The sequence below is a fragment of the Papaver somniferum genome, chromosome 4 (assembly GCF_003573695.1).
Source record: "Papaver somniferum cultivar HN1 chromosome 4, ASM357369v1, whole genome shotgun sequence".
Lineage (NCBI taxonomy): Eukaryota > Viridiplantae > Streptophyta > Magnoliopsida > Ranunculales > Papaveraceae > Papaver > Papaver somniferum.
In genome coordinates, this window is record NC_039361.1 from 83,700,412 (window position 1) to 83,725,458 (window position 25,047).

At 36.0% G+C, this 25,047-nt stretch overlaps 2 protein-coding genes across 2 annotated transcripts; both read left to right on the plus strand.

Annotated features, from left to right (window-relative positions):
• The first annotated feature begins 20,605 nt into the window (after positions 1-20,605).
• LOC113276055 (LEAF RUST 10 DISEASE-RESISTANCE LOCUS RECEPTOR-LIKE PROTEIN KINASE-like 1.5) lies at positions 20,606-22,991 on the plus strand. The gene is made up of 2 exons (XM_026525651.1): positions 20,606-21,991; positions 22,282-22,991. Exons 1-2 carry the CDS (start codon positions 20,906-20,908, stop codon positions 22,900-22,902), a joined length of 1,707 nt encoding a protein of 568 aa, XP_026381436.1. The 5' UTR covers positions 20,606-20,905; the 3' UTR covers positions 22,903-22,991.
• Positions 22,992-23,451: 460 nt separating this feature from the next.
• Positions 23,452-24,752, plus strand: LOC113274049 (LOB domain-containing protein 4-like). Its single transcript, XM_026523581.1, has 2 exons — positions 23,452-24,368; positions 24,482-24,752. The coding sequence occupies exons 1-2, from the start codon at positions 23,599-23,601 to the stop codon at positions 24,582-24,584; spliced, it is 873 nt and encodes a 290-aa protein (XP_026379366.1). The 5' UTR covers positions 23,452-23,598; the 3' UTR covers positions 24,585-24,752.
• The last annotated feature ends 295 nt before the right edge of the window (positions 24,753-25,047 follow it).

Genomic DNA, 25,047 nt, shown 5'->3' on the forward strand with positions numbered 1-25,047 from the left:
ACCAATTTCACTAGATGAAACAGGTACTTCAACTGGAGCTTGAGGTATTATTTAGGACTGAACCAAATCAATAGAAGAAGAAGTATCTGAATTAGTTGTATTATCAGTTGCAATTCTTTTTGGAGATGGACAAATATCAAAGACAACATGAATTGCCTTCTTAGTTTTAACTCTCCAAACATTCCTTTTAATAACAGGAATAAATCCATCAACCTCTATATGAGCTTCTACATGAGTGTCCTTATTTTTTGATCTATATTAAACCACTAAATGACCCACCACCTTACAATGATCACAGAATTTATGAATTCTTGGAATTTGGATTTCCTGTTCAAAGCTACCATACTTTGTTTTGATTAAAATATGATTTGGAATGTGTTGTGCTAAGTCAAATTCAACAAGAACACTAGCATAGTACCCAACCTCTCTCTTCAGGGTAATTTCATCAACCTTAATAGCTCTTCCCGATCTTTCACCTAAGTCCAAAAGAATTTTTTCTTTATAGTATTCCATACCTAAACCAGGGAAACAAACCCAAACAAAAGCAATAGTATATTTTTGATTAGCAAGATTAAAATTTGGTCCCCATTCTCTCAATTTCAGGGTTTGTGACTCAACCAACCAATATCCCTTCCAAATATAATTCATATCAATCTCATTATCTAATTTTATGATAAAAAACCTTTACCAATGGGAATTAATTGAGAAGTACCTGTAAACTTCCATTGATTCTTTAGAGAAGTGACTACAGTTTTAAATTTCAACTTTACGAAATCCAATCTGCCAATCAAGCTAAAATTCCACTCATTTAAACTTTCATCGATATCTTCGTCAGAGATGAAAAGAGATGGTGTAGAGTAAACCTTGTTCGAATCATCAGAGTTATTCACAGAAGTATCAGATGAAGACCTAGAATTATTTTCAGAAAATGGGCTATATAGCCAAAAAGGTACTGTTCCTGGGTCAAATGGACGGGTAAACATTCCACCTGGGTCAAATGGACGGAGCATATTTTTAATGGGAACAAACTAAACTACCCTTTCTATCACGCTACTTAACATCTTTTCTCAGCATTTCTTCTCGTTTTCTCCATCGCCTCCACAGCAGAAACCAGATCTTAAAAACCATTACCATCTCTCTTTCTCCATCAACGTCTACACCTTATCTTCTCCATTATCAAATAGAAAGTACCATCGTCTTCTTTCTACACCGTCTCCATTATCAAACACAATAACATCGTATTCCTCTACCATCTCAATCTCCTCCACAATCACCAACACCAACACCACTATCAACATCATCACATTTATCCAACAACACCGTTATCGGTACCAGCAACACCACCATCATAAGGGGTTTTCTGTGAATGAGTAATTTAATTAAATTTCTCAAATTTATTAATCTAAAAAAATTAGGGTTTTGTGTTAATTTGATTTCAGAAGATAGAAAATGAAGACTATGCTCAAATTGGTAAATTTCTTAACCTTAATTGATTTCAAATTTGTTCAAATCTTAATTACAATCTCAGATGCACATGTATATTAATGTTTATATATTTGCTCTGATTAAAATGAACCTGAGTTCGTCATGTCATGATTTCGTCTAGTTTCAAACTAAGATGAACTTGGTTTCATCATGTTTTAAATGTGCATATTGATTTATTTTATTTTGGAAATGTAGAGATAGCATATTTTAGAATGACATAGGTTTTGATTCTTGAATTGATTGATTTTGCGTTCATGTAATTTGATGTAATTAACTAAGTGATTTTCCTATGCTGTCTTTAATTCCTTATTCCTTATGATTGATGAATTTAAATCTAACTGATGAAACCAGTTTCATTTAGGTTTAATTTTTAGTGTATCTTGTTTTAGCACGTTTAAACTAGGATGAAATCAGTTTCATCTAGCTTTAATATAGTAAAAATAGGAAGAAACCAGTTTGATTCATGTTTGAATTGTGGTGTATATTGTTTTAGCATATCCAGGTTTAATATTGTATAAACTAAGATGAAACCAGCTTCATTTAGGTTTAATTTTTAGTGTATATTTTTTTAGCACGTTTAAACTAGGATGAAACCAGTTTCATCCAGGATTAATATATTATAAATTAGGATGAAACCAGTTTCATTTAGGTATAATTTTTGATGCATATTGTTTCAGCACGTTTTGACTAGGATGGAATTGGTTTCATCCAGGTTTAATATGTGAGTGCATGTTTTTGACTAAATATTATTTTGCGATTTAATGTGCAAGTACTTGTTTTTAACCAAATATTTTTTTTTAGGTTTTTATGAGGATGGAAATGGAGATGTTGTTGTAGTAGGTGATGGCAAGGTTGGAAAGCTGCAGGACATGGTGCTATGTAGGAAAGTGAGTTTGATATGGAATGCCTATGGGTTGTATAAAGCACAGTGGCTTGTGGCAGAGCTGGTGTTGCTTGAAATGTATGCAATGCTATTGATGAATGCTAGGATGTATATATAGAAATGTGCAGGGAAACAACTCTGATAAAAGTTTCAACATGTGTTCTAGTTTGAAAACAATGATTTTTAATAATCTTGATGTAGTTTAAGCTTAACTTTCTTGTTTGTAAAACTTTTTTTGCATAGATATATGAATGCATATATCTTAATTGCAAGTCAATTAAATATGAAATGTTTTTACTTAAACTAGACTGTACTATAAGTCGTTAGTAATTTTAGTAACCTTGTCTTAGAATATGCAAGATGAAACCAGGTACATCCTAGCAGATTTTTTTTTTGCAGAATGTACATGATAAAACTGGTTTCATCCTGGTAAAAACATGTTTTTGTGAGTTTCTGTAGGATGAATATGTTTTTCTTTTTCAGAATATGCGGGATGAAATCAGTTTCACCCTGGCCAAAAAATCTATTTTTTCAAAATATACAAGATGAAACTGGTTTCATCCAAGTATAATCTTTCTTATGCCATCAATTCATTCAAGCTTTTACCAGAAAATTGAAAGACATCTATATTTAAGAACCTAACAAAAGTCTTTAAGATACACTTTTTTGAATGTGTCAAAATAAGCAAAAGTTACAATTCTGACATACAAATTAATGTACTCATAAACTTCAAAAAAAAGTCTCTCGCGATTTCTAAATGAACTTCATACACAACCATCTAACCATAGTTATGGTGTAGTCGAGAAGCTGCAACTGTTCATGTTGTTTTGATTCTTGAACTCGAACAAAACCTCACATACTCAACCCATTTTGCTGTCAAAATACATTCCACAAACACAAGCTCTAAACCTTTTCAGTTGTTTAAACACCACAAACCAATTAGCCGCAACATATGGTGCACTCAGCTACAGTTACCCTGTTAATTCAGGAATTTTCTCAAACACTTGCAGGGTGTTACTCTAGTATTGGTGAGATAACTTCTCTGCTGATTTTTGTGCCTAACACAACACCTTCCCTGAAATTATTACAATTCAATTCTACATAACCATTCACAAATCACTAACCCATTCGATGATAATCAATTTTATTCATCTTCTCCCGTTGACGACATCAACCACAATACACATCAGCTCACATCAACAACCATATCTTACATTGAATCAAGCAACACTTGGTTCATTTTCTCTCTTCCAATTCATCTCTATCTTTATGGCAGCGAGTCCTTCCATGAACTGGTTTCTTCCAATCCAAACTTAAAATAAAAAAAAATCTGAATTGGAAAAATCAGTTTTGATTAGATCGAACAAAAACAGGCTACGCATCAGAATCAATTCAAATCAGGCTTAACTATTGAACCAAAGATTAGATAAGAGTTTGATAGTAAAAAAAGTGTATATTGGATCAAAAGATTGAATCAATAAACACAGAAACCCGTTACAACAATTGAAACTTCAAACTTACTGATTTGTTGATATGAGATGATTTTTGAAAGTAGAATATTCTAAACTTCGATTCCACAATCGTTAATCGCCATCATTGCCCAGATTTGAAAAAGAATATTCACCTTCGGTGCCTTCGGTGTGAATCGTTTCTGTTGACAGTATCAAAAAGGAGGAAAAATTTCAGAAAAAAATCTTTTATAAACGATAAGGGTACTGTGGTCAAAAATGTTTTTTCTATTCACTTTTTTCTGGGTGAAATATCCAAATTGGCTAATTGAATAGTATATTTCTGATTTTTGGCTATATAAATAGTATCAAAAGCTAGAAATCTATTTCACCCAGGAATTGTTGGTTTTGGTCTTTTTAACCAATTTTGTGAATTATTTTCAGCCATTGTCGAACCAAAATTAAGTTCAGAGCTAAAATTTGAAGATTCAGACATTAATGATGTACAAATACACTTGGAAATTAACGCCATTCATTGAAATACTTGATAGAAATCAAGATCCGTGTAGAGAAATTAAGAAGAAAGAGAAAAAAATGACTGAGTCGAACGCCGATTTTATCGTCGAGTCGTCGCCGATTCACAGAGCTCTCCGAGAGAAGTAATAATTTGTGTGATACGTGCAATTGTCACATCAACTCTATACACGAGTAGTAAATCGCGAGAGCTGACAGAGGAATTCTGTTAAGCAATTGTGTATAAAGATAACACTAGTAAGCAGGCTGAGACTATGCATCTGATGCTAGGATCAACCTGATTCACAGAGTGTAAAGCATTCGATTAATTTACGCCTTGAGAGCTTATTCTTGGTGGGTTAGTTTGAGAGAAACTGGTAGTCGAGCGCTTCCGTACCCAGTGAAAACAAGAAACCCGGGGATAGCAGAGCTTATTGTTATTCTATGGTTGGTAACAATATAAGTTCAACAATAGATAAACTTGTATTCAATTAAGTTTCGGTTCAGTGAGGGCGAAGGATTCCCTAGTCATCTTTATTCTTACTATTCACAACAAATCTTTTATATTTTCTTTTGTCAATTACTTTGATTTAAAATCTAAAAACTCCCCTTTTAGTTACTTATAACAACTAAAAACTCATTGCTCTTCATGGGAACGAACTCCCTGCCATTATATTACCAATTAATTGTGTGGAAATAAGTTAATTAATTTGTTGTGTAAATGACGCGCATCATGAACTCTAGCAAATGGGAAACCTAATCCCCACACCTCATGTGTGATACTAGTTGCGACTAGAGTCGATTCTACTTTAGGTTAACCCTGTAGGTTAACGACTTGAAGACTTCATTGGGATTGTGAAGCCAGACCCATCTATTTTTCTGTAGTTGTGTATTCTGATCTTGTTGTATTCTATCGTGATTGAGTATTATCTTCTCTAAGATTTGCTCGAGATTTAATCTCCGGTAGGCAAGATAAAAAGTAGTCACAAACATCTTCGTCTCATCGTTTGTGATTCTACAATATCTTGTTTCGCTACCATACGATTAACATTATGAGGTGGTTGATATTTCTAGGCTGTTCTTCGGGAATATAAGTCAGGTATATCAATTGGTTCATGTTCACCTTGATTTATCAAAAAACAGAACAAAACTCATAGGTTTATCTGTGGGAGACAGATTTATCTATTCTACAGACTTTTCTGTGTGAGACAGATTGGTTTATCAAGTCTTCGACTTTGGGTCGTAGAAACTCTTAGTTGTCGGTGAGATCAGCTAAGGGAATCAAGTGTGTAGAATCCCGCTGGGGTTCAGAGACGTAAGGAGCGTAGCTATACCTTGATCAGTGTGGGATTGGTTAGGGCTCAACCACATTCCAGTTCGAAGTTAACTTGGAGTAGGCTAGTGTCTGTAGCGGCTTAATACAGTGTGGTGTTCAAATCTGTATTAGGTCTGTTTTTCTACATTTGCGGTTTCCTCGTCAAAACTTCTGGTGTCTGTGTTATTTCTTTTCCGCATTATATTTGTATATATAATTGAAATATCACAGGTTGTGCGTAAGTTCAAGCAATTGTAAATCCAACCTTTGGTTGTTGATTAAATTGATTGACACTTGGAAATTGGTTTTTGATACCGTCCAAGTTATTTCTTATATTCAATCGGGCTCGCAAATTCCTATTTGTTTGATTGCAGATTGAATTGAAAAATTGAGATATAACTCTTTGATATACTTTTCTTAAGATTGAGTCTAACTGTCTAGTTGATTCTCTTGAGAGAATGTTGGAGTTAGTCCATCCAGATTGCTAAGCGAAATACTGGGTGTGGTTGTTAGACCCCCGCTTTTTCAATTGGTATCAGAGCAGGCATACACTTCAAATCTAATAAGTTTGTGTTTGACTGATCCCTTAAGACTATCCCTATGGGAAACTTCATTGGGAAAATCGTTCTATGCATCTGTAATGCACACCAGATTTCCTTAAAGACTGTTCCAAGATTATTATCCATTAGACCTCTGGTCTCTCATGATAATATCGTTACATCTAAGACTTTGGAGAACTTGGATGATGAGAAACAATCTAAAGGAAAAATTAAAAGTTTCTCTAAGAAAAATCGTTCGAGAAAACGTGGTCAACACTCGAGGGTATAGGATCTCACTAGATTAACTTAATCTTTTTAAGGAATACTTTCGTGATGGATCAATTGACAAATATCTATTTATAGCTTTTGAAAGAGTTTTTAAATTCTTAGAGAAGCTTAATTCGATTGAGGAAAAGAATCGTTCTGATAAAGGTTATGTACCTGTCAAATCATGTATTCGTGCTGTACGAACTATGCTTACTACAAACTCATGTTAAATTGATAAAAAGATTTCTGGTGAGTTTGGCGTAGGTTGTAATTGTCGGAAAACGTCATTCCTTGGTCATAAGAAAAAGATTTCAAAAAATGATATTAACCCTGAGAACCATCACTACTATGATTATACTTCTGATTCATTTCACAAATATCAACCGGAAAAGTTGCATGAGAATCTCTCTGCATATCTTTCCACTTGGTAACAAGGTTGGCTCTACCTCATTTGTATATAACTTGAGATGGGGAAAGTAACAGTTTGATTTTTTTTTTTTTGTGAATGGGTTAATTTATTTTTAATCTTTTTTCTTTTTGAGAAACATTCCTTGACAAGTTTTCTACCCACGGATAATTAAAGAGGCTCTTCTACTATCCTGTTTATGCACCATACAGATCATGTTACTGTGCAAACCTTGGCTGTTAATCGCCTTATGAAATCCTACCTTCCTTTTGTGGGTCGCGGTTCATGAATGGGTCCAAGCCCATCTTTTCCTTGGGTTTATAAGAATCATGGTAGGCGTACCTTTCTTCTCCCTTCTCTCGTTCGCGTACGGTGAACTTTTCTAGGGTTCATGTATCATCTCCATTAAAATTCATCTTTGGAGACTCAAAAGTAACTAAGGGTTTTATTCTTCTTCAAGAAGGAAATCAAGTAAGTTCTTCCTTCATTTTGTTCTCTCAATTTCTAGGTCTAATGGGAAATTTCAAGGGTTCAAATAAAGCTTCAAAATCTTTGGATTCATCATCCTCTATTATGACTATACCTAAAAATCAAGGTTCTATTAGAATTAGATTTGTCAATGATTCTATTAATAAGATATTTGAAAGGATTTCTTCTAGTGGTTTTGTTCTAGAAAGGAAATTGGATTTGGTTAGTGGTCATAAAGAATACTTGGTTTGTTTTGAAAAATTTAATCTTGGAAACATCTTTAATGGCATTGGTGAAGGTTTTGATACTCTTACAAGAATCTTCTATGCTAACATCCATGAGGTTAATCCTAAGGACATGGAATGCAAGACCATGATAAATAGAGAAAGGATTCTTGTTAATAGAAAATTGATGTCAAAGATTACTAAAATCCCTTTGGGAAATTTTCTCCTTCCAAGACCAAGTGAAGGAAGACCATCCTATGAAACCATTTCTAATGGTCTTTGTGGTAAGAGTGTTGATTGGATTGAAGGAAAATTCCTACTAATTATCTAAGCTTCGCCTTGATGTCGTTTGGAAAAATTGGTATATCTAATCTTTGTCCCTCCACAATTGAGAATTCTCGTTGGAGTCGTGAGTTTGCGGAGTTGGTATATTCCCTTGAATTGGGTACTCCAAGTCTCGACATTTGTGGATTTATTATTTTCCAAATGCTTTCGATGACGTCTTCCAACAAGAAGTTAGGTTATCCTTGTTTGATTGAGCGAATTTGTCGCACTTATTCCATTGCTCCTATTAGCAACTCAATTGGAACTCCCAAACTTGTTCGTCCTTGTACATTCAAAAGTATGAAGGAGAATGCTTGCAAGACACAAAAATGTGATACACTTGATGGTTTGCGATCCTACCACCTTGAGTCTTCTTCATCAAATTCACAAGGGCATGTGTAAGATCAATTCCAGAGTAAAGTGCGTACAAGAACAACTCTGTGTGTTTGCTACCAAGTATCCCGAAATCAAGAAAGATACGGATAAGATTCATGGTTGAATTAGTTCAGTGGTGTTTTCACTCTTACCCCAAGGTTCAGATTAAAAAATAAGTAGTATGATTCAAGGCTCCCAACTTCTCACGATATGACATGACCATATAACCAAACAAGAAGGTTGAGGTGGCGGTAAAACCCACTGCAGTGACTGCATAACTAAATTCCTCATTCACTCCAGAATAGCAAGACTGCTAATGGGGGGTACCGTTTTGTTTGGGGGTGTACCACTATGCATATAAGACAAAAAAGTATTTGCCTTTGGGTTGGTACACCCCCGAGTAAAATGGTACCCCCATTAGCAGCCTTGCAGAATAACCAACCAACTTTTAGATTTAAGCCCTTTAGTAGGAGCCACTTGAATCAGTCGGCAACTTTAGTTGCAGTCAATTCGTGTAATACGGGCAATAGTCGGTCTCCTTCAACAAAAATAATTGAAGCGGCCTCTTGACTCATGACTAATCTCAGATAGTACTACTGTATCTATTTATCAACTCTTGATCTTGATTTCTTTTTCATTCTGAAAGTCTTTCTTTGCTGCAAGTCCTTGAACTCCTCAAACCACTCACTGTTCTTTCTATTCTACTTCTCTACAAATTCAACCAAGTTGCCCACACAAACTAGAAACCAACCAAAACCTATCATATTTCAGTCGATGAAATCAATTGTCATTTCTAACAGTACTCGATCCCATCTTTACAATCATCATTCTACTTTATAAAATCATTAATTTCCAACTTTTCTTCATCAATCTCGTAACTTATCTTTTTTTCTCATCATCTTCTTCTTATTTATGTCCTCCATTTACTTTACCACTTTCATTTCCGTTCTCATCATTACCTGGTTATGGTCACCCAACTTTTCAGATCCATTGCTCATCCACACACTCACTCATCTCCATTAATAACTTCAATTTCCCTATTCTTCAACATCAACCTACTTCTCTTCTAATTTCTCTTGATCAATCCTCTACTCATCATAGTCACTGTTCTACTAAGCTCCATAATTCACCATTTAAGTTTTATCATTCTTCATGTTTCAAGCTTTCTGTTCCAAAACATTGTCTACCATTAAAACTACTAGACTGTAGTATCTGTAGTTGGAATTGTCCTCCATTTAAGTTAGTCAATCAGATTGAATGGAATGAAAATCATCAAGATCCTTACTTTTCAAACTGCGCAGGTTACCAAGTGTTTAAGGGTAAAAACTGATTCTGTTATTTTTGGTAAATTTGGGTGAATTGATGAGAAACGAATCTAAACCCTAAACAAATGCACTGCACGGGAGTACTTTAGATTTGAAAGATCAATCTGTACAATTCTAGCCTAAACCAAGAAATGGTCGTTCCATACTTGCTTCGGTCACAAAGTGAAGGAGAAGGGTTGATCTTAGGGAGGGAAGCGAAGAAGGTGTTGAGATCAAAAATATTGAATTTTGAAGGTGTGGTTATTTATGACTTGTATCAGAATGTGGAACTGGCTTGCATAATGTAAGCTATCAGTTCTGGGTGTTTTTTGGATACTGTATTAACAACACTTGTGTTTCTGTTGTCGAAATAGGTTGAAAACCTATTTATACAAGTCATTCGAGCGCAACCCTGATCTCGTAGGAAGTGGAAAATATTAAGTAGTGGAGTAGTGGGGTTGTGTAAGAGGTGGTGATCATTATGTGGTCACACCTTCACCTACTACCCTCATAGTTGTTAACCGTTCGTCCTTTCCTGACACGTTCTCGTAATGGGCGCGTTGCACGCCGCACGCTACAAACTCCCAGACCAATACCCCATAAGTATCCCCTAGTTTGTGATATGTTTGATGTCTCGAGTATTTTCGTGGAAAATATGCAGCAGGCTGCTGAATGGGTCTTGTTTGCAAGACCTAGTTATTCTGACCAATCACGTGCAAGCTATGTGGCGGTTGGTCATGTGTGAGTGGCTTCTAGGAGCTATCCATGTACCTTAAAGATGCGGTGATCGGTCCCTATAGGATAATGGTGGCTTGCAGCCATTTTCACATCCTATTGGTTGGCCCAAATTAAATATAGACCATTTAAGTTGGCTAGCCAAGTTGGATGGCTGAGATGATTCGCAGAAGTTTGTGCTAATTCATGAAATTTCGTAATCAGAAAATTCGGATGTGAGACCCTCACTAAAATCGCTGTAGAATTCTCATACAAACTCGTATTTTGACGGTCCTCCCTCCATTCTGTTCAGAAAAGAATTTCCCATCTTCTCGCATGGAAATATTTAGGTTTTGAGCTCGTTTAGGAGGTGAAAACAGCCAGACAGTAAAACTCAGGAGGAATTCTGTCAGTTTTCAGCCATGACCTAGCTCGCCTTTTAAGATGTATCTTTTAGCTCGTTACTTCGATTGATTTGATTTTTTAGTATGTTATGCTAGACATCCATACGAAAGTTTTGGCATGTAGGTCATACTAAAATTGTTTACCAAACGTTCCCAGTTGTTTGTCCAATCTTTGGGTGATCGTTTAGAATCCATATGGTAGGCCGCGACGTGGCCGATTGTTCCTTATGGAAGAGGGGCGTCCAATGGTCACAGATACATTTGGTTGAACGCCTATAATAGGAGTGTGTCCGGACGATTCGACTAGCGAAGTTGGGCGCCGAGATGATTTTCGGCAGTTAATGGCCGCCGTTCATTAATTTAGGGTTTAAAGCCGTGTGGCCACCCCTATTTATGTTAATCGATTAAAGCGTCGGGAGCTGATTCAAACAGGACGATCGGACATGTGTGAAGACGAGCCGCTAGTGAATGTGTTGACATCGCATGGGTCATCTAAAATCAGATCTACGCCACTCGATTTGGTTGGCGAAGATGAGTGGTCACAATCAATTTGCGACAGTAGCATACTGCCGCAAGCATGAATTAGGGTTTTAGGAACAGCCGTGTCTACCCTAATTCGATCAAGCAATTTTATGCATCATCGACTTCCCACGAGTAAGTCGATCGAATGGGAATAACGTTGGGCCGGTGGTGAACTCATGTGTACCTCCTTGATCGTCCAAAACGCGATCTAAGCCGTCCAACTAGGCTGGCTAAGTTGGACGGTTGTGATCGATTTACGACACTAATACATTGTCGCGACCCAAAACTTAAGGTTTTATCATAGCGTGTTTTCTCAAGTTTGGGCAAACGATTGAATGCCCCATAGGCTTGCCGTGGGCAGGTCGATTGACCAAGGGGAAAGTTTATCTGCCAATGAACATGTCGGTACTTACTTAATAATTTGTAGAAAGATCCAAGTCGTCCAACCAGGATGGAGAAGTTGGACGGTCGTGATACTTTCTAAGACTGTTTTGAACAGTCTAGCTCGTTTGAGCTTCTATTAATCAGCGCAACCACCATATTTAGGGTTGGCATTTGACAACGCTGGAAGGTATTAGACAAAGTCCAGCCAGTCGGAGCACTAGTGGGCCCGCCGGCGGTCAATGTGGTGATTACCTCGTTCTACTAGGAGTAGTCTAGGCTTGATGAAACGTGCGGCCAAATTGTATGGTCGTGATCGTTTCTGAGACTGATATTGACAGTCTAGATTTTCCTTAAGGAATTTAATCGTGTTCGATCGAGCTGTCTTTAATTAAAAGTGCGTCGACACGAGATTCTCTTTGTCAGGGAGTGACGTAGCCTGTGTGAGTATTTTCATGCAGATCTCAATACTAGCACTTCGAGAGATTCATGCTACTCTGCTGAGAGTGAACACTTAATCGTCATGTCATGTCAATGATGAGAGTTCGGCTGAGAACATAGCATGGAAAATACTAGGCAAATCATGCATTAATTAATAATGCCGTTATAAAATATAAATCACATAATATTTGGGATTGCTACTACGCGCACCATTCTGAGTGAATTTCATATACATTGAATTGCTCAATGAGCGAGGAGGTTTTTTTGCATTCGTCACTTTTCAAATGGCTTTACCCCTTGCAGTGTGACAACGCATTAAATACTGGTTTTAAAACTTTAGACTTGAACTGAAAACCACCATCAACACCAAGCTAGAAATGGAACTTGTGGGTACAAGTCAACTAATTCTACGAAGTCTTTTCCTTGAAAATCTCAAATATCATCACCATGGATCGATAAACCGAATCAAATCATTCTGGTATGTACTGTCGCAATTGTTTCATGTTTGATACTTGTTATTATTGTTAGAATGTTGGTAACCCAGTGTAAAGGAATGAAACCAATGGTTGTTTAAGAAGATCCAACATCAGTTTTTCTTCATAGGCATTGTTCTGTACATCTTCTTCCACCGGTTTTTAGTTTCCTGGAATTGGAATCGTCTATGAATATGTTTGACTCGAGGCGCGAAATCAGTGATGGTGGATTCGGGTCAGTTTATCTTGGAGAAATTTGTTGGCGCAGCGGAAAACACAAGTGAACAAAGGTATGTTTATGTAGCAACTTTACTCTTTGTTACTGAATTTTATCTCAATTGTTGCTTGATTACATCACAGGCAGTAAGCCAATTTGTAGGCACTTACAAAAGAAGAGTGAAGACTAGGAATTAACACCCCACTACTTTATTTCATTAAGACAAAGACTCTAAGAGTTCTGTAACTCCTATGGAAGACAAATCTAGAATGTAACCTAAAGATTAGATGATTCTAGATCAGACTCTTGGACTACCTGAAACGATAATTTCAAATTACTAATATTTTTAACACTCCCCCTTAATTTTAAATCTTCATGCATCCTCTAAAAAAATTGAACTTTTCTATTGGAAGAGCTATAACAAAGATGTCTGCAACTTGCAAATTTGTATTGCAAAACTCTAGCTCCACTTCATTGCTTTCAACTAAGTATCAAATAAAATGATGTTGCAACTTTATGTGCTTAGACCTGCTATGAAAAATTGGATTTCTTGTCATTGAGATTGTTGACATGTTGTCGCAGTAGATGGTAGTTGCTGACTCTTGTTGTTGTTGAAGATCATCCAAAACTTTCCGTAGCCAAATTGCTTCATAAGATGCACTTGTTGCAGCAATATACTCTGCTTCAGCGGAAGACAACACCACTGTATTTTGCTTCTTTGATGACCATGTCACCACTTTAGAACCAAGAGAAAAAACATAGCCAGAATTACTTTTTCGATCATCAATTGAACCTGCCCAGTCACTATCGGTATATCCGACGATAATATTATCTTCTTCATTCGAGTAGTTGAGACCAAAATTCTTAGTACCTTTGACGTACCTTAGAACTCTTTTTGCAGCAACATAATGGACTTTGGGGTCATGCATGAATCTAGATAACACTCCAACTGAATGAATAATATCAGGCATTGTGTTTGTGAGATAAATGAGTGAACCGACCAGAATTCGATAAAGAAATTCATCTGCCTTTTGCACTCCATCATCTTTTGAGAACTTTTCATTCAAAGCCATGGGTGTTGCGACTGGTTTGCAATCACTCATACTGAACTTCTTCAACAAATCAGTAGCATACTTCTCTTGAGATAATGTTATACCATATTGTGACTGATTCACTTGAATGCCAAGGAAGTACTTCATTAGACCCAAGTCAGTCATTTCAAACCTCTTCATCATGGATTTTTTGAACTCCTCCACCATTTCTAAATTGGTACTTGCACAGATTAAGTCATCCACATAAATGCAGACAATAAGAAACTTATTATTACCTCTTTTCTTGATGTAGAGAGATGGTTCACTGGGGTATTTTCAAAAATCATTTTCCAGAAAATACTTATCAATCATGGTATTCCAAGGACGTGGTGCCTGTTTAATACCGTAGAGTGCTTTACGAAGTCGATAGACTTTTCCCTCATTTCTGAATATACTCTTGCGGATGCTCTACGTACACTTCTTCTTCGATTTCACCATTGAGAAACGCTGATTTAACGTCGAGTTGGTGAACCGTCATGTCGAACTGAGCAGCTAAATTGAGAATTACTCGGACTGTTTCCATCCTTGCGACAGGTGCAAACGTCTCGTTGAAGTCGACTCCAGGCTTTTGAGAATAACCTTTCGCCACCAAACGAGCTTTGTGTTTTAGAACTGAACCATCTTCATTAAACTTGGTTTTGTAAACCCATTTTAAGCCAACAAGATCTTTACCATCAGGTTTCTCAACAAGATCCCAAGTTGTACTCTTGGAAATCATTTTTATCTCTTCATCCATTGCACTTCGCCACTTTTCGTCTTTACTAGCATCTTCAAAGCTTTCAGGTTCAAATGCAGCAAATACAACATCACAAGTATCATAGATTTCTTGTAAAGGTCGCATCTTTTTTGGAACACTTGAATCAGGAGATGATTATAGTTCTTGGGCTGGTTGTCTTATATGACTAGTTGGTGGATTTTGCGGGGAATTTGGTATGGTGCCAGATTCACCATTTTCTTGTTCTTCTTCAAAAAATTGAGTAGAGTTGATGTCATTTCTACTTTCCCACTTCCAAGATGTTAGTTCATCAAAAATAACATCTTATGAAGTAACCAATTCATTAGTCACTGGATGAAACAATCGATAACCTTTATATTTTTCACTATAGCCAATGAAAATATATTTTTCACCTTTTGTATCAAAATTTTCTCTTTTTTTGTGATGGAATGTTTGCATAGGAAACACATCCAAATACTTTGAAAGAGTTTACCTTCGTATTTCTACGATGCCATGCTTCATAAGGAGTTTTGTTCAAGAAAACTTTTGTTGGTGATCTATTAAGAATGTGAACAGCGGTATTGACAACTTCTGCCCAAAACTTGTTGGGAAGTCCCTTTTCTTTGAGCATACTTCGTGCCATCTCTACAATTGTGCGATTCTTCCGCTCAGCTATTGCGTTTTGCTGTGGAGTATACCTTACCGTCAGCTCTCTTTTGATGTCGTTCTCGGTGCAGTTGTTGTCAAATGCATTTGATGTGAACTCGCCTCCATTATCAGTACGAAAAACTTTCAAGTGATGATCACTTTGATTCTCCACCAAATCCTTGAATTGTTGAAACTTGGAAAATGCTTCGAATTTGTGTTCAAGGAAATATATACAAATCAACCTGCTAAAATCATCAACAAAAAGAAGAAAATACATTTTTTCGTTAAATGATGGGATTTTAGTCGGACCACAAATATCTGAATGAACCAGTTCAAGGGGATTTCTTGCTCTCCATGAAGTTTTAACAAATGGAAGTCGATGAATCTTCCCGTAGACGCAACCTTCACAAAATTGCTTGTTGTTGTTAAAAGAAGGAAGACCAATCACCATATTTTTCTTTTTGAGAAGATTGAGTGACCCATAATTAAGATGATCATACCTCATGTGCCAAAGTATAGTTTCATCAACATTTTCAACACTCAAAGAATAATTTTCATTTGGTGCCATAGTAAGAGGAAACACCTTATTTGATGCCATTTTCACAGTAGCCACTAGCCGACGTTGCCGTCTCCTTGCATCAAAGATTTTACACTCTCCATTTTCAAAATTCACTACATAACCTCTTTGTATGAGTTGCCCCACACTTATAAGTTTTGAGCAAGACCAGGAACATACAAGACATCATGAATTAATTTTTGTCCTACTTTAGATGATACAGAAATAACACCTTTTCCTTCGGCTATGTGTAGTTTTCCATCTCCTAGTTTAACATGAGAATTAATATTTTCATCCAAACTAACAAAACAAGTTTTGTCTTCGGTCATGTGGTTGCTGCAACCACTATCCAAATACCGAATTTCGGGTGATTCGGGTGTTTCTCGTTTTTCTGGTATTTCTTGGTGTGAATTATAACATGAAAAGAATAAACTTTCAGAAGTATTATCTTTTTCGGAGAAATTTGCTTCATTGTCTTGCTTAGACCAACAATATTTCTCCATATGGTTTAGTTTCTTACATATGCTGCACTTGTATCGACAATTTTCACTTTCATGGCCAGATTTCTTACATACATTGTAGTAAAGTTTTGAATTGTCATACCTTGAATTGTTGTGAAAATTACCTCTTCCCCGTCCACGGTATGATTTTCCTCCACAGTTGAAAATTTTCTTTCCGTTAGAGTGAAAATTGCTTCTCCCGTGAGATCGATTTCCATCTTCACCATGGTTGTTGTTGTCTTTGATGTGCAGCTTGGACCGAAATGCTTGTTCTGTCGGATTTTCAGCGTATCTACTTATCCATTGTTCATGAGCTTCAAGATAACCCATCAACTCATACATTGAAAGTGTAGAGATGTCTTTTGATTCCTCAATTACAGCAACAACGTGTTCAAACTTAAACGGTAAGCTTCTTAAGAGTTTCTCAACAATTTTATTCTCTTCTATTGTATCCCTAAAAGATTGAATCTGATTTATAATGGTTGAAGCTCTCGAGAAAAAATCTTGAATTGATTCATTTACTTTCATCAACAAAGTATCAAAATCTCTCCACAAGGATTGATGCTTTATGGCGATAATCTTCTTTGAGCCATGAAAAGCTTTCTTTATAATTTCCCATGCTTCTTTTGCATTTATAGCGTTTAAAATTCTGGGAAAGATGTATCTACTTAACCCTTGTTGGATGAAACGTAATGCTCTAGCATCTTTCTTTATGCTTTCCTTGTATTCTTTTAGTTGTGCTGGAGAAAGTGCTGCCATCTCTTCCGCCGTTTCTGGACCGACATATCCATCTTCTACGAATTCCCAAAGATCTTGTGAGATAAATAAGGTTTTCATTTGAAGACTCCATAAATTGTAACTTTCACCTTCAAACAGGTATATGGTTTTGAGAGTAATTGAAAGATTTGAATTAGAACTTGAAGCCATATCAGGCTCTGATAACAAAATTTATTGGCGCATCGGAAAACACAAGTGAACACAGGTATGTTTCTGTAGCAACTTTACTCTTTGTTACTGAATTTTGTCTCAATTGTTGCTTGATTACATCACAAACAGTAAGCCAATTTATAGGCACTTACAAAAGAAGAGTAAAGACTAGGAATTAACACCCCACTACTTTATTTCATTAAGACAGAGACTCTAAGAGTTCTGTAACTCCTGTGGAAGACAAATCTAGAATGTAACCTAAAGATTATATGATTCTAGATCAGACTCTTGGACTACCTGAAACAATAATTTCAAATTACTAATATTCTTAACAAACTTTATGATGGCAGAATTGTGGTAGTAAAAGTGCTCCATAGAAATCCATCAGCTTCAATGAAATCGTTTTGTAACGAAATTTTAATCCTTTCATCAATTGATCAACCGAATCTCGTGAAGCTTCATGGATATTGTAGTGATCCAAGAAGACTCTACTTTTTTATGACTATGTCTCTAATGGGACCTTAGCTGATCATCTACATGGCTCCAAAAGCGTACTCAAAGAAGGATCTTTAACATGGCAGGTAATTTCAACATCCACTTGACTGTAAATTCTAAGACCCTTATAATTGTCATGACATATATTATCACCATTGGGTTATTAGTCTATCACCACCACTTCCTATAAGCATTATTCTATGTACACATACATTACGTGTACATAGAATGGTTCAGTCTTGACTCACCTATTTTTTAATGAAGTTCTCCAAATGTCTTTGTTTGATCTTCTGTCTTCAATCTTCGAGAGTTATTCAGTGATGTCTAATACTCAACTACCAAACTCTTATCCTAGTCCGAGACTTGACTTAAGTAGACTACAAATCAAGATATAGTTTGTGCATCTAACATTGACAACAAGCTTCAGATAGGAAAACTTGCGAGTTTGACCGAGCAGTGCTTTAACAGTTGGCATTGAGAGATGGTAAAAAAAATATTTATATGGAAAGACAAATAGTTTCCTAATCATAAACATCCATATTCTTCAGAAGATACAACCAATAACCCGTGTAACTATAGATATGTGTCAAAATTGATTGACGCTGATCAAAAGTGTTGGAAATAGGATATTGTTGATGATATTCTTGAGAGATATACTGCTCATATCATCTTGAGCATGATAATACCTATGAGAAGTGAGGATAAACTAGTGTATACACAAGACAAGAATGGCCAATTCTCAGTTAAGTCAGCTTACTGCACACCTTATAACTTGAAGTGTCATTAAGGTAAAAACCGGTTTCGCTTTAGCAGAACAATATTTGGAAATCTATTAAGACCATTCGCAGACTTAAACTTTTTATCTAGAAATGTATCAAGGATATACTTCCATCAAAAGAAAGGCTAATTAGGATTCTCCACCATCAAAGATATTAAATGTGATTTGCAGTTCATATTCTTCTACACTGTCCATTTTCCAGAAAAATTTTGTGCAGCTTAATGGGTTACAGATTCAATGATGGTCACTGAAGGAATGTATCCTCAACTGGGTTTGCGTCTATGATCCTGAAATTGTTGCCAAGATGTGTGTCATCTCTTGTTCCATATGGAAGGAAATGTGCTCTATGGTTTTTAACAAGAAGCATAGAAACCCAAAACAATTAGTGCATCGGATTTCTAGTTTTCTTAACAGCTCTGATAGTGTTACCAAGGGAACTATTATTAGAAATTCTGCAAGTACCCATCTAGGTTCCAAATGAAAGAGCTTCGGTAGTGCAGCGGGATCAGAGATTCCAGAGTGTCTTGCTGTCTTAGATGCAGTCAAGTAGGCCATTTCTCTTGTCCACAAGAGAATTATCCTGGAACATGACTATTAAAGTCTGACAAGAATTATTCAGCGCAAAGACTCGGCAGTGCCATGGGAACTTAACGACATTGTAATAGATATTTTGTTTCATTTGAATTATCTTGATAGTTGGTCGAGGTGTGAGCACACTAATAAGCTTGTAAATAAGAGTGCGTGTAAGTTAGCCAAATATGCTTGAAAGAAGGGGCATTTCTAGATATTGGCTAGGTCGTTATCCTATTTGGCTAGGTCATTATCCTATTTTTATTTTTCTAGACATATATAATAGTGTCCGGAACCTCGAAAATAAATTTGTTGTGTTATGTGTCAAAAAGTGAAATAACAATCGAAGACTTTGATTCCAGCATTCCAACACCTTGTTTGTTTGGACTGACTCGACATCTGATTTAGACCGAGTCAGATATCAGATCGTTTATTTATATTTTTATATTTCTAATATCTGAATCGACTAGGCTCATATAACTGACTCAAAATTTTTGAGTTAGATATTATTTTGTATCTGACTTACTGGGCACATATCTAATTGAAATTATGTTCTTATATCCCTACTATTTGATTATTTCTGAGTCAGATATAGTGAATTAAATTCAGGTGAATCAAATACAGACCACTCAAGAAAAAAACATAACAACCCGTAAGTTCCTAAGTAGAAGGTGTTAAGAACTTGGAACATGTGGTTACCATCCATGATCCACCTCCGCTAAGCCTACTGTATTGTTGTTTACATCTTTAATATTCGTTTGTCTAGTAGGCTAGTTGCACATGTATTGGAAGGACAGCTTAATGGTGATTTTTCCTAGTTAAGTTAAAAAAGAAAATGCAACTGGTTTCATTTTAAATGCTAATTAAGACTTGAAAAGCTGTACCATAAAGTGCAGTTGGGAGTTCAAAACATCTCGACAAATCTTCCAACAAAGACGTGAATCTTGAGATTTATTCTGTCTAGATTGCTGAATTTTATGTGTTAGATTCAATTTTTATAATTTTGCTTCAACAGAAACATGAAATGCTGACTTAGATGCTAAAACCCATATCTGATTAAAAATAATCATAGTTTATAATTTACTCCCTCCGTACCTATTATATACGCGGAGTTTAAAAATTTTATAGTACCATTAGATAGGCGGAGCTCCACTTTCAAAATTATTTTTTCCACATACACCCCTATTAATGATGCATGAATATCATACAATCTAGTTTTATATGTGAGATAGAAATATATAAAATAATATTTATATTGAAACAAAGTAATGATAAATTTAGAAAATAGAAGAAAATTTATGAAAACTAAATATTTTCTTATTCTAAGAGAATATTACTTCACCGCCTGTATAATAGGTAGGCAAGGAGTAATATTTTGTACTCCTAGTCAGTGGTGTGTCCAGTCTTACCCCGAGGTTCAGATTAGAATATTAGTAGTATGATTCAAGGCTCCCTACTTCTCACGATATGACATGACCATGGCCAAGCAAGAAGGTTGAGGTGGCGCCGGTAAGACCCACTGCAATGACTGCATAACCAAATTCCTCATTCGCTCCAGAATAGCTAACCAACTTTTATATTTAAGCCCTTTAGTAGGAGCCACTAGAATCAGTCGGCAACTTCGGTTGCAGTCAATTCGTGTAATATGGGCAATAGTCGGTCTCCTTGAACAAAAATAATTGAAGCTGCCTCTTGACTCATGACTAATCTCAGATTGTACTGTATCTATCGACTCTTGAATCTCCATTTCTTTTTCATTCTGAAAGTCTTTCTTTGCTGCAAGTCCTTGAACTCCTCAAACCACTCACTGTTATTTCCGTTCTACCTCTCTACAAATTAAACCAAGTTTCCCGCACAAGCTAAAGATCAAAACAGATCATATTTCAGTTGATGAAATCAGTACTCATTTCTATTAGTACTCGATGCCATCTTTACAATCATCATTTCTACTTTATAAAATCATTAATTTCCAACTTTTCTTCATCAACCTCATAACTTATCTTTCTATTTCATCTTCTTCTTCATGTCCTTCATTTATTTCGCCACCTTCATTTCCACTTGGTTACAGTCACCAATCTTTTCAGATCCATTGCTCCATTAATAACTTCAGTTTCCCTATTCTTCACCATCAACCCAATCCTCTTTTCATTTCTCTTAATCAATCCAATTATACCTCTACCCATCATAGTCACTGTTCTAATTTTTCTCTCAATAGTTCACCATTTAAGTTTTCTCATTCTTCATGTTTTAAGCTCTCTGTTCCCAGACAATGTCTACCGCTAAGACTACCAAATTGTAGTCGGGAATGCCCTCCATTTAAGTTAGTTATCCAGATTGAATCGAATGAAATTCATTATTCTTACTTAGGCAACTGCAAAATTTGCCATGCTGGAAATGGAATTTGTGGGTTCAAGTCAACTGATTCTACTAAGTCTTTTGTTTGTCTTCATCAAGCCCAATCTCAAATTTCATCACCATGGATCTATAGAGATAATCCGAATCGAATCGTTATATTATGCACTGTCGCAATTGTTTCATGTTTAGTACTTGTTATTGTTGCTAGAATGTTGGTAATTCGGTGTAAAAGAATGAAATCAATGGTAGTTGAAGAAGATCCAACAACTGTGTTTCTTCATAGGCATTGTTCTATACATCTTCTTCCACCAGTTTTTAGTTTCCAGGAATTGGAATCGTCTACGAATATGTTTGACTCGAGGCGCAAAATCGGTGATGGTGGATTCGGGTCAGTTTATCTTGGAGAACTTTATGATGGCAGAATTGTGGCAGTGAAAGTGCTCCATAGAAATCCGTCAGCTTCAATGAAATCGTTTTGTAACGAAATTTTAATCCTTGCATCAATTGATCATCCGAATCTCGTCAAGCTTCATGGATATTGTAGTGATCCGAGAGGACTTCTACTTGTTTATGAATATGTCTCTAATGGGACCTTAGCTGATCATCTCCATGGCTCCAAAAGCTTACTCAAGAAAGGATCTTTAACATGGCAGGTAATTTCAACATCCACTTAACTGTGTAAACTACGGCACGTATAACTGTTATGACTTCCTATGAGCATTATGCAATGCATGTTACCAAAATTACACTTATAAACCCCATATGCACAACTCTGATTGAAAACTGCTGGCATGAAAAAGGTACCCTACTGCAAAAATCTAGATAGGCCAGGCGAGAGACTAATCTATGCTCCATCTTCTGATACTTAAAAATCCTAAAATATGGCGTCAAAGAATTATGCAGTTTTACTGAAATAATAAGTAAGACGATTCGTCTAATGCAGGTGCGAGTTGAAGTGGCATTGCAAACAGCTATGGCGCTCGAGTATCTACACTTTAAAGTGGAGCCAGCAATTGTTCATAGAGATATAACTCCATCAAACATTTTTGTTGAGAAAGACATGAAAATAAAAGTTGGAGATTTTGGGCTCTCCAGACTTCTTATCTTTTCAGATACTTCTTCAACATCTTCATCGTCATCCGGCTTTGTCTGTACAGGTCCCCAAGGGACTCCTGGTTACTTGGACCCCGAATACCACCATTCATTCAGATTAACAGAAAAGAGTGATGTTTATAGTTTTGGTGTGATTTTGTTTGAATTGATTTCTGGTATGAAAGCTGTGGATTTGAGCCGAGCGAAACAAGAGATTGCGTTGGTCGATTTGGTAGTGGGGAAAATTCAAGTAGGATTGTTGCATCAAGTCCTGGATCCTGTTTTGATAGTTGAAGGGGAATGTACTGGAGCTATTGATGCTATAGCTGAGTTAGCTTTTCAATGTGTTGCTGCTGATAAAGATGATCGTCCCAATACCGAAGAAATTGTAACTGAACTAAAACGAATAAAGAATCATACTCGTGGATGTCGTAAATCTAATGTGGTCGTCCCTGAGCTATCTAAAGTTTGATAGTTTTGTGACACTTTGTAGTTCATTGTACAATAGTTGCTGGAAGTAACAAAAATTAAATAAAATACAAACTCCAGATTTATAGCAAATTCTCTAGTCACCCCAAATCCCTCTTCTTCTTTCTTATTAGGGCCAAAATCAAATGCCCTACTAAACTAAATACCCGTCTATTAAAAATGCGAAACGGTATACTAGGAAACAGGGAAATTTGGTTATGCAAGGAAATTTAGGGGATTGAAATTACACGTAATAAAAGTAGGCTATAACTTAGTGCCGTACCACACCATCATCAACATCAAGTATCAAAGGAAAGCCCAAAAATAGTGATTGAACTAAGATGAGAATGAAATATTCTACACCTAACATTTGTCACTCTAACTGTCAAACAGCATTTGAAAATTCAAATATGAATTACTCCAAAATTTTCGGATTTAAAAAAATTTACTTTTACTAAGTCATTTTCTTCTTGTTTTTGATAACTACCAAGAAATCTTATAACTTGCCACATGTTCCAACTCATCCCAAAACCTGTTTTTGTAGATAGAAATTACTAACAAGTTTAACAATCCCTTTTTTCTTTTTCTTTTGCTTAAATGTTCATCTTCTTCTTCCTGGTTAGCAGCTAATGCTTTCTTATATACGATTTTGGAATGCTGAGTTTTTCATAAATTTAGTATCTTAGAATTCAGATGTAAGATGACAGTCAAAGGTGGCACGAGCCAAGCCTGCGCTGCGTGCAAGTATCAGCGTCGAAAATGCTCGAATGAATGTCCTCTGAAGCCGTATTTCCCTGCTGATCAACCTAAAATGTTCCAAAATGCTCATAGGTTATTTGGTGTGAGTAATATTCTGAAAATTATTAATCCACTTCCACCAAACCTAAAATCGGAAGCAATGCGGTCAATCATTTATCAATCAAATATTCGCGATAAGCATCGAGTTCATGGCTGTATTGCCATCATTGAACAACTTAATTTCCAATATCAGCAAGCTAAACTCGAACTTGATGCTGTTAATGCTCAGCTCGCTATATGTCGTCAACAGTACAATCAGCTTTCTCCAGCACTGCCTTCTTCGGAGTCTTCTCCTTCATCTCAGTTGCAGTTAGGTATGGGTGGACCGAGTAACAACAATGCTATGCCGCTATTAAATCAGCATCCGTATCAGATGTTTGATGCTATTGATAATGGAAACAGTAATCTTACTTATAATTCTTCGTTAGATTACATTGACAACAAGGATAACATGATGAATCCATTAAGGCCACAGCAACCATACATGGATAACAACAATAGCAATAACTCCATGGTTACTCATCATCAACCACAATTTATGGGACAACCTATCCCTCTCCAGCAACTATCCCTATCCGATGCTCCTCAAGATTATGACGAAATGCCGACATTGTTTGATACTATCGATGATAGGCAATCGTTTATCGGTTCCAAAGATCCATACGAGTCGAGGTACAATGTTTTTTTTTGTTTTGTTTTTGTTTGTGTTGTTCTGCTTTGGTCTGCTGTTTACATGTTAATTGCTATAGAATCACTAATATGCTAATGTTTGTTTGTCTATACAGCCCGGAGTCGTCACCCAAGGACACCAAAGAATCAATTGAGCATATATCAGAGAATGAACTGAGGAATGCTGCGGCAGGGTTGAGCTTAACTAGCGTGAACTAAAAGAAAATAGTACAAAATCTTTATCAAGTTACATTTTTTTTTTCTTTCACTTCGTATATTTGTTAGATTACATTCCACAGTTTTGATACTCGTACATCGTACTGTTTTGTAAAACTCATTTAGTTATGCAATTTTTGTTTTCATTTTTTGCACTTAGCTTGTGCAATTTTGAACCCCAATAATAATCAGCAAATTCTGAAACATCTTGCTAGCTTCTTGTTTTCATAAGATGATTTTTATACTATTAGAATACCAGTACATTAACAAGGAAGTGTGCCTTTGTAATATTAGAATTACATGACAATAGCATGAACTAATGTTATCAATAATCCAATCTAGAACTAGAAGCGAAATTTTTCAATAATAATCAACTAGATACTGAAAGAAGGTCAAAAATTACAAGCATAAGGTAGATCAGTAACAATGCCCATGAGGTGATTCAGTACAAGTTTGAAAGTTTTCT